Raw genomic sequence first — 9,608 nt, forward strand, 5'->3', positions numbered from 1 at the left:
AGTTGTTTTCTTGAGGGATTTAGAGTCTGAGTGGAATCCATCCAGCAGAAGCATACACAGTGACATGATGACTGTCTCATCCCCAAAGTCTCTTCATGTCGCTTGAAGACAAGCGAGTGGGTAAAGGAGGGAGCAGTGTTAGAGTAGGAGGTGAATGGGAATTGCTTACTCATTTAGATGTTAAAAATGCAGAAGTACAAGGAGTGGAGTTCAGGTTCTGGAAATGTTTGGTTGGCCTGTGTCAGTCACCCTTGCTGCTAGGCAGGTGTGGTCTTGGCTTTAGTTGCACTGTAGCTCATGGTTTGTGGTCCATTATCACACTGCCTCACTGATAAAAGGAACTGGAGGATGGTGGGGGGCTCAGAATGCTCCTATCTCCTTTCCCTGTCTCCTGTCAACCCTATTGGAGAAACTGTAGGTGAGACTGCTTCCAAATTAGTGTGTTTACCTGTAGGATCAAAGAGGTGGTGAGAAGCATGCTGGAACATGTGGGATGTAAACAGAGAACAGGAGAGGAACTGTTAAAGATGCAAATAAATAGTAAAAACCTTTCTGAGCCAATGGGGAGTGAACGCCGGTGGCGCTCCATTGACAGGGCTCTCCTTTGCTTTTCCAGATCGTTGTAAGGAAGCAGACTGCCAGGATTTCCCTGCCTGACTGCTGCTGAGCTATCCCTCCAGCCCATGTGGCTCTCCCCATGCTCCAAGAGTGCAACTGGTGCCCAACGCAATGTGTGTTTGTCAAACCATGGAAGTGGGCAAGTATGGCAAGAATGCCGCTCGATCCGGAGAGCGGGGGGTGCTGCTGGAGCCTTTCATTCACCAGGTGGGCGGCCACAGCAGCATGATGCGCTACGACGACCACACTGTCTGCAAGCCCCTCATCACCAGAGAGCAGCGCTTCTATGAGTCTCTGCCCCCAGAGATGAAGGAGTTCACACCCGAGTACAAAGGTGAGGCCTGCCACCATTCCAGAGTGCACTTACTGCTTCAGCAGCCTGCCCCCCTTGTTTGCCTGCAGCTGCTGGGGCCTTTCTGCTGGTTTGTTGGTGTTTTTCAGTTTATTTGTTATTTATTCTTCCTTTTTTGCAGGCTAGCAGTTGGATAGGAGCACTTGGAAAGGAGGAAGTCTTTGTTGTAGGCATGCAGAGTTCAACGTGTTCTCCTTTCTAGACAGAGAATGTGCAGTCTGGCACTTTGCAGTCTGAAGCTTAAGATTACAGAGTATTGAACTCCATAACTATGGAAATAGTTTTGCTACCAAGTTATTGTCAGTTACAAGCCTGACCTTGAGCAAATGAAGTTTGATCATATACTGAGCACTTGCACATTCCAGTCCCATAATTTATTGCTTCCTCATCCCATCTCTTTTATGGAGCCCTATCAGAAAGCCGCTGAAGCAGGAAGTGTTTCTTTCCCTGTGCTGAGGTGAAGACTTGTCCTCAGCTGCTTGGAAGGAATGGAATTTTCCGCTGTCTGTATCGTTGTGGGAGGTTGGCAGCCCATCTGCATCTTTCAGAAGCTCAATATCTTTAAACCCATGTGTGTTTGTGCTGAGGATGGTAATGCTGGCAGGTAGCATTCTGGGGGACCTGCTGTCCCTCTTGCCTCTGCTGCTTTGTCTCCATGCAGCACTGGGGGGTACAGTGCTTCTCAGAGACAGCTGGAACCACCATCTGTCCAGGGTCTTGCCATTTGATCTGGCTACAGCCTGAAGGTCTTGGAGCAGTGTCACTTTACCTGTGTCTGTGTGCAGGTTGTGAATGAAAGATACAGCCTCTGACAGATGGGTCCTCTTGTACCCTCTGCTCACTCTGGGGCCATACGGTGCTCTAGTGACCCACCAGAAATCCCAAGCAGGAGCCTATGTACTTAATGAAATCAATAGGATGTCAGGCTTGCCTTGGGAGTTGTGTTTAAAGCTGATGAAGATGATAGTCCAGATGGAGACCTGTCTTCTTGAAGTTAGATACTTCTTGGTAGCCTCAAGGCTTAGGACATGCATCTCTACCCCAGTGTGAGATTTCATCTGAGTCTAATGCAGGTTCCTGATAGTCCTAGAACTTGTTCTTGCTGATCTGAGGGTGAGGATTATTTGAGATGATATTTCCTGTCTCGGCACTTTGAGGTTACTGTTAGGATTGCCCTTTCACAGGGCTGTCTTAGGGAGCATGTCCAGTCAGCCAGAGCCCTTGCAGTGGCATTTATGCAGTTACACGTTGGAGTCCTGAACTGCCCAGAGGTTGTTGAGCCGCCTGAACCTCGTTAGCACTGTCACATGCAGATAAGGGAAAAGGAGGGGCAGCAATGTGATGTCCTGCATCAGCTGAGCAGTGTGAGGCTTCTTCATGTTAGTGATGAATCATCTGATTTGGTGCATCTAGCATCTGATGCTCCTGGCAGCTATTCAATGCTGGTGACAAGCTAGTGAAAGATTTTTGTTGTTGCAAGTTAGGAGATGGGCTGACTGCTTCATTTTAAGGGCTGCAGGAGGCTCAAAGATGAAGATAGCAGTTGTCCTGTTCTGTGGCTAGCCAGCTAGATGTACTCAGAATCTTGGCTGTGAAAGATCTATACCTTCCCTTGGACCATGGTGCTTTCTGGGAGCCTTCAGAAGGTAAAACTGGAGAGGATACAAATGGTCCTGCTTGCCTGCACCTGGCTGAGGTAGTTCTACTTCCAGGGCTAGGAAGCCCTGGGACCTTGCAGATTCCTGTTCTGCAAGACTGACTGGCTTATAATAAGAGTGGCAGGTGTCACCTTGGCCTCAGCTCTGTGCTTCACAGCTCAGGTGCTGGAGACATCCTTCAGCAGAGAAAGCACATTCCTCCTTGGCCAGCAATGTCCTTGTCAACAGCAGGAATACTTCTGCAGGGCATAGATGCTTACCCAAACGAACTAGATATTTATTACATGTGCTCTGCCCACCTCAACACCTTGGGAGACTCTGCTTGACTTTCTCCTGTTGGATGATATTGGCTGCAAGACTGAAGGGAAGGAAATAATCCCCTCAGCCTAGCAGCTGTGCTTTTGCCCTTCATTTCCTGTGGGTGGCAGAGGTTCCTCTGCTGCCTCCAACTGCTTGCTCAGGTAGACACATAGAGCACTGCTTTGGGGGATTTCTCCTCTCTGCTGTGCTGACATTTGGGTTCTTGTAGTCTGAAACCTTTCATGGTTCTGGATTTGCTGCTCTGGGAGCTACATTCTCCTCTCTCCTGTTGAATGTTTGGGTGTTAGTGGTTGTGTTCCCTCTCTTGGGAAACGGAACTGACACTTCACTTCTCTCTGGCAGGTGTGGTGTCTGTCTGTTTTGAGGGAGACAGTGATGGCTACATTAACCTGGTGGCCTACCCCTATGTGGAGAACGAGGCTCTGGAGCAGGAGGATATGCCGGAGAGGGACCAGCCGCGGCGCAAGCACTCACGTCGGAGCCTTCACAGGTCAAGCAGTGGCACTGAGCACAAGGAGGAAAAGCCTGGCCTGGCCAGTGACAGCACTGAAAGGTAAAGCTTTGAGGGCCCAGTGACAGCAGGATGAGCAGGAAATGCCTCTTCCCCTTTCAGCTGTGGTGCTCCTTTTATCGAGGGCATTTTGCACTCCATACAGGGGCCAGGCTGTCTCATGCTTGCTAGCCCAGCCCACTGTGGTGCTGCAAATGGTGTCAGGAGTTATTCTGGGTTTAAGGTGAACTCATCTGCATGAAATGCTTCTGACAGAGGATATAACCCTTGGCAGTTTATTGGATGTGGAACCAAAGCATGTGGAGCAGATTCAAACACTTCAGTCCACCTGGTTATTAACCCAGAAGTCTCTTCCAAGGCTACTTTGAATAGAAGTCTCTGCCTATTCGCACCAGCCAGAGCTGCCTGAGAAACAAATGTTCCTACATTATAACCTAGCAGAGATGTTAGACCAGATCCTTGAGCATGGGTTCACAGCCCAGGGTATTTGTGGGGATTTGCTGTTAAGAGCTTTTGTATCGTGCACAGTGTGCAGCAGGAGATGGTTTAGTCCCAAGGAGGGTGACAGTTGTGTCTGGAGAATGCATGGATCCTAACAGGCAAGTTTGTTCTGTCTTTATACCAGCAGCATCCAGGAAACGAAGAGTCCCAGGATGGACCTGCACATCCATTCAGATGTTCCATTTCAGATGTTGGATGGGAACAGTGGTCTGAGCTCTGAGAAGATCAGCTATAACCCCTGGAGCCTGCGCTGCCACAAGCAGCAGCTGAGCCGCATGCGCTCCGAGTCTAAGGACCGAAAGCTCTACAGTATCCTTTGGGAAGCAGAACCGAGTGTGTCAGCTTGCTGCTGCTGCCCTGGCCTCACACCTTGTGCTTGGGCAGCCAGGCCTCCGTTTCCTTTGGCTTTCCTGTCCTTCACACAACCAAAGCTGTTTTAAGTGTTTCTTGTTTCTCTTCCTTCCTGCTTCCCGTGCAGTGATGCTGCTGCTTGGAGCAGCCATGTTTATGACTAGATCATCCTCTGTTTTCTTTCATTGCGGGCTTGTGGTTTGAACTGTGGGGGGTTTTAGCTGGAAAAGGGCAGGTGTAGACTGGATTATTAGGCAAAAATTCTTTACAGTAAAGGTAGTGAGACACTGGAACAGGTTGCTCAGGGAGGTTGTGGATGCTCCCTCCCTGGAGGTGTTCAAGGCCATGTTGGATGAGGCCTTGAGCAACCTGGGCTAGTGGAAAGTGTCCCTGCCCATGGCAGAGGGGTTGGAAATGGAAGATCTTTAGCCCAAACCACTTTGTTTGGGTTAACAGGCTTTGCCTGTTCAGTAATCCCCTGGGGAGGGAGTTGTTTGCCCTTGTCGCCTTTCCTGAGTGTCTTCTGGTTCTACTGTATCCTTTGGAGCCAATGCCCAGCACTGCATACAGGACAGAAGGTGTAGGTGAACTGGACGTTTCCACTGGTATTTAGTGCTGTTGTCCTTCCTCTGCCTTATAATTCCTAGCACAGTCTCTTGTTCTAACTGCTGTTTCATTACCCCCAGATCCCATTCCTGACTGGTAAGTTGTCTCCAAACCCCTTACTTTATGCACTAAGAGTCTTTTTCTCCTTATGTTTATCATCTTGTGCATAAAGTGTAGTGAATCTCACCTGCCCCTTAATGGCAAAGTCAGTCTCATAAGATCCTTGGAGTCTTTCACAACCGTTACCTATTTTTGCAGCTTTGAGTAGTTTAGTACTTTGGGGATATTTGCCATCTCCCTGTTGGCTCTCTCTTCCAGATCACTTGCTGAACAGTGTGGATCTCCACACACAGCCCCTGCTGGCCACCCGGGGTTCAGGACCAGTCCGGCTGGTTTGCAGTAGCCTCTGTTCAGTCTCCTGGTGTTCAGATGGTGTTAAATGAGTCGCAGGACTCATTTTGTGTTTTACATGTGATCCCTTCTCTGGCCATTTCAGTTTGAGAATTCTCTGAACTCAGAATTCTGGCTTGGGAATCTCCTAAGGTATTGCCAGTAAAAAAAGCAGCAAAATATTGATCCTGCTTCTCTTTAGGGGGTCTCCTTGCACATTCCCATGCCACGGCTGCCCCCTTTAGCTCCTCTTGTGCTTTATCTTTAAACTCTCTGGGCAGTCTGACCGACTTGGCTTGGCTCTGGACTAACTGGATTTGTTACTTCCTGTGCCTTCCACATGATTTCTCATGTTTTTGTCTGGAACTTGCCAGTTTGTGGGCTGTTTGTTTTTATGTTTTCTGTTTCACCTGCTGGAGTTTGATACTGTTTTCCTCACATGGGAACCAACTTTTAGTACCTGTATTTTTCACCATTTACTTCTGTGGATTTCCTTTCAGTGTTCTCAAATCTGTACTTTGTTTTTAGTTTTAAATTAGCCTGTGGTTCTCCTTGCCTGATCTCTTAAATTACACTACCTTATTTTTATGAAGTTGCTCTTTCAAAATGAAGCACAGCTAATGACAGATTTTTCTTTTTCTAAACTTCCTTGCAGGTTTACTCTGGCTGTGCTCTGGTTGCCATGTTAAGCTGTGCCCTGCAGGGCAAACTTCAGGGTTGTTTTCTCCCCTTTGGGTCAAGCTGTTGCCCCAGTTGTCTGGGGTTTGTCCTCAAGGTTGTGCCCTAATGGAGGGTTTGCCTGCTGTGCCTCAGGGCTCCTGTTACCCTTCCGTTTTCCTGCCTTTGTAGCCTCCCCGGCTCCCCGCTGTGTGTCAGGCAGCATTGTCGGTAGCAGCAGCACTGTGCTGTTAACTGACCCCTGAGTTTTCAGTCCATGGGGATTGCATTGTTTATCCATATGGTTAAATTGCTAATTTGATTAGACTCTAAGCTCTCCCTGAGCATATCAGCAGTTCTCACTGGTGTGCTGTGTCCTTCCTGACACTGGCACTCTGCTCTCTGGTTCCCTCTGCTGAGTTTCCAGTGTGCCTGCAGTCATCTTGCTTACTGCTGCCCATTCTGCTTTCCAGGCTGATTTCTGCTAACTGGCAAAGCCTGGGCACTGCTGTTGGGGTTTCATCCTCTTCACTTGTCCAGATGGTTTGTTCCACCTTGGTTGTTCTATGTGTCTCAGTTCTTCGATTCCTGTTTGTTTGTTGTCCAACCCTATCTCATGCTGGCCCACGTCCCTGTCTGTGGTGGCCCTAGGGAGCAGTGTCTCTGACTGGTGAGCTCTCCTTGACACGTCTCCCAGAGTTCCTTTTGCTGGAGAACGTGGTGCATCACTTCAAGCTTCCCTGTGTGCTTGATCTGAAGATGGGGACCAGGCAGCATGGAGATGATGCATCCGAGGAGAAGGCTGCTCGGCAGATGAAGAAGTGTGAACAGAGCACTTCTGCCACCTTGGGTGTGCGTGTCTGTGGGATGCAGGTAGGGATCCCCCAGGCTGCAGGCACTGCACACTCTGTTTCACAGCCCCAGCAGACCTCCCTGTTAGTGTCTTCCACTGAGCACTGTCACGAAGTCTCCCAGTTCAGGTAGGTGCAGCCATGTTCATGGTACGTGCTTTTTGTCTTCATTTCTAAGCCCAGAACAAAGGAAGCTGCTTCTCCTGAGAAGAAAGCCTGCTTTATCCAGAGCTCTTTTGTCCACAGACAATTAGAGGATTTTCTAATGCAATTATTTCTGTGGCTTAGTGTTCACCCAGAATTGTAGTGCCTAGGGAAGGACCTGTGCCTCTGGCCCTGCAGCAGCTGACCTTCCTGCATTGTACACTCCTCTGGTGGCTGCGCCTTGCACACAAGGGTTTGCTGCTGTTGTGCAATAGTTGCTCTTTTCCCCACCCAAGGCGGGATCTTGTGATCCAGATGTCTGCCCACAGACTCTGAAGCAACAAGGGCTCCTCATTAATCATATCACCATTAGGTGACACATACTGGCAGCAGCTCCTGCCACCAGAGGATTGTCCAAGTTGTTGTAAGGTGCTGCTTTTTAAGCCTCAAGTTGCTGTGCCTCCTGGGGATGCTTGAGGTGAGGAGCCATTTTTTGGGTGTCCTAGGAGAGAACTAGTGATGAGGCATCCTGTCTGTGTCCATGGGATGCACCCATGAGCTGCTGTGGGATACAGGGAGCATGCAGAACTGTTTCCTGCTCCCTCTAGGGCCTGGTCGGGAATGGAATGAGTTCCTTCCACCCTGTCAGTACATGACAGCTCAAGACTCTCTGTGCAGGGCCTTAACCTGTTGCTCCCACTTGATACCTGTTCCCTTTGGTGTTCTAGGTGTATCAGCTGGACACGGGACATTACTTGTGCAGGAATAAATACTATGGACGAGGTCTTTCCATTGAGGGCTTCCGCAACGCCCTCTACCAGTATCTCCACAACGGCATTGAGCTGCGCAAGGACCTCTTTGAGCCTGTCCTGGCCAAACTGCGAAGCCTGAAGGCGGTTTTGGAGAGACAGGCCTCCTACCGCTTCTACTCCAGCTCCCTTCTCATCATTTATGATGGGAAGGACAGCAGGGCAGGGATGTTTATGGAGCGCCGGCCAGAGATGCGCCTGAAGCGGGTGGACAGCTCCGTCCCAGAGAGCCTGCAGGATGGCAGCAGCATGGAGCCCGGCTCCGCAGCACAGCCCAAGGTGGACGTGCGCATGATTGACTTTGCACACAGCACCTTCAAGGGCTTCCGTGATGACCCCACTGTGCACGATGGACCCGACATGGGCTATGTGTTCGGGCTGGAAAGCCTCATCAACATCATGGAACAGATGCGTGAGGAGAACCAGTAGCCCTGCGGCCTCTCACTGTCCTGGTGGCAGGAGCAGACAAGACCACCTACTACCACAGGAAAAAAACAGATGACTTTGGTTTTAAACAATTGTATTGCTCCATTGTTTTTAAATGTACTTGATAGGAGAGCTGAGGGGAGGCAGGATGGAAGAGCTCATGCCAACCAGATGGTTCTGACAGCGCTGGATCAGCCTTCTGGAGAAGGCTTCATAGATGCCTGGGTGTTCTGGTTCACCGCTTGTCACGTGTGCATTCTGAAGGGAGGACCTGGAAACAGGGAAGAGAAAGCAGGAGAGCTCTGGGGCTCTTTGAGGGCTTGTGGTGTGAGGAGCCTCCTGCCTCAGGAGCCCCCAGGAGAGCCTTCCCTTTGAAATTCTCCTGAGCTATTTGGAAAGGGCACTTGACGGTTGGCAGTGTCTGTGGGGCTGATGGTGAGCAGCACAGGTGCTGGCCTGTGTGCTTGGTGTCGTGAGCTCTGCCCTGGGTTTTCCAGCGGGGCTTTGCTTTTGATGCTGCCTTTTTCTGTTGTTTGGGCACTGTGAGTAACCAACCCAAACTCAGAAATAAAATGACCAAATGCAACCCCTGGCAGAGCTGCAGCTGGGAGGGAATGCCACTGCCCAGAGCTGTGCTCAAGCTTGGGTCCTGCTCCCACCCGCCTGGTGTGGCATGGGCAGGCCTGTGTGCAGGCAGGCACAGGGCTCTGTGAGAGTAACTGCCCTGAACCACTGACCAAGCAAGAACTCAGCTCATGGGCTAGCAATAGTATCTGTAGCAGTTAACATGACCCCAGCTGTGCAGCAGGGCCTTTCGGACCATTTCAACCCTTCTGTCCTGTAGCGTTGGTCCTACAGGTTGTAGGCGACTATGTCCCTCCAGTACCAGGCTCTCCTCTTCCCCCTCCTCTTCTGGCAGGTCCATGGGTGGAGATGGTGGAAGGGGAGGCTGAAGGTTAGGGCTGACCCCTCTCCTTGTCTCCTCCCTGAAGGCCTCCAGGTGAGGGAGGGGGGGCTCCTGGCTGAGTGAGGAGTGCTGGCACCTGACTGTTTCCTTTAGTTTTGCTGCAGACAGTTGGTCTTTCCCAAAATTAATAACCAGATTGGGGATGAGCAGCCAGCTGGGACATGCTCTGCTGCCAGGCTTCTTCCTGGAGCTGGTGCTTTACCCACAGCTCCCCTTGATGAGGGCATTAATGTTTGATACTGTGGCCTGGTAGTACTGAACCGTACCGTGCTCTACATAACCCCCCTGTGTTTCTGTACTGGCATCTCTAATTGCTCCCTCCCTGGTGTCACTGAGTTGTTCCATGGTGGTACCATTTCCTTGCCTGCCTGACGAACTGCCTGGGTACCTGCAAGGCCAGGGTTGGGGTTTCTTTATTGTTTTTTTTGTTGTTGTTGTTGGTTTGT

At 50.3% G+C, this 9,608-nt stretch overlaps 1 protein-coding gene across 2 annotated transcripts; it reads left to right on the forward strand.

The window, feature by feature from the left end:
* The first annotated feature begins 729 nt into the window (after positions 1–729).
* IP6K1 (inositol hexakisphosphate kinase 1) lies at positions 730–8,668 on the forward strand. 2 transcript variants are annotated; one of them, XM_054387158.1, is made up of 5 exons: positions 730–952; positions 3,292–3,502; positions 4,086–4,270; positions 6,663–6,838; positions 7,689–8,668. In XM_054387158.1, the coding sequence occupies exons 1-5, from the start codon at positions 730–732 to the stop codon at positions 8,196–8,198; spliced, it is 1,305 nt and encodes a 434-aa protein (XP_054243133.1). In that variant the 3' UTR covers positions 8,199–8,668. The 2 variants fall into 2 exon arrangements, with proteins under 2 accessions (XP_054243133.1, XP_054243134.1); XM_054387159.1 differs by having other exon boundaries at positions 4,089–4,270.
* The last annotated feature ends 940 nt before the right edge of the window (positions 8,669–9,608 follow it).

Source organism: Indicator indicator, chromosome 15 (assembly GCF_027791375.1).
Source record: "Indicator indicator isolate 239-I01 chromosome 15, UM_Iind_1.1, whole genome shotgun sequence".
In the NCBI taxonomy this organism is placed as follows: Eukaryota; Metazoa; Chordata; class Aves; order Piciformes; family Indicatoridae; genus Indicator; species Indicator indicator.

Coding starts and splice junctions, on each gene's coding strand:
- IP6K1 (XM_054387158.1), top strand. CDS start 730: ATGTGTGTTTGTCAAACCATGGAAGTGGGCAAGTATGGCAAGAATGCC. Junction 3,503..4,085: donor GCCAGTGACAGCACTGAAAG/GTAAAGCTTTGA, acceptor TCTTTATACCAG/CAGCATCCAGGAAACGAAGA. Junction 6,839..7,688: donor TGCGTGTCTGTGGGATGCAG/GTAGGGATCCCC, acceptor TTGGTGTTCTAG/GTGTATCAGCTGGACACGGG.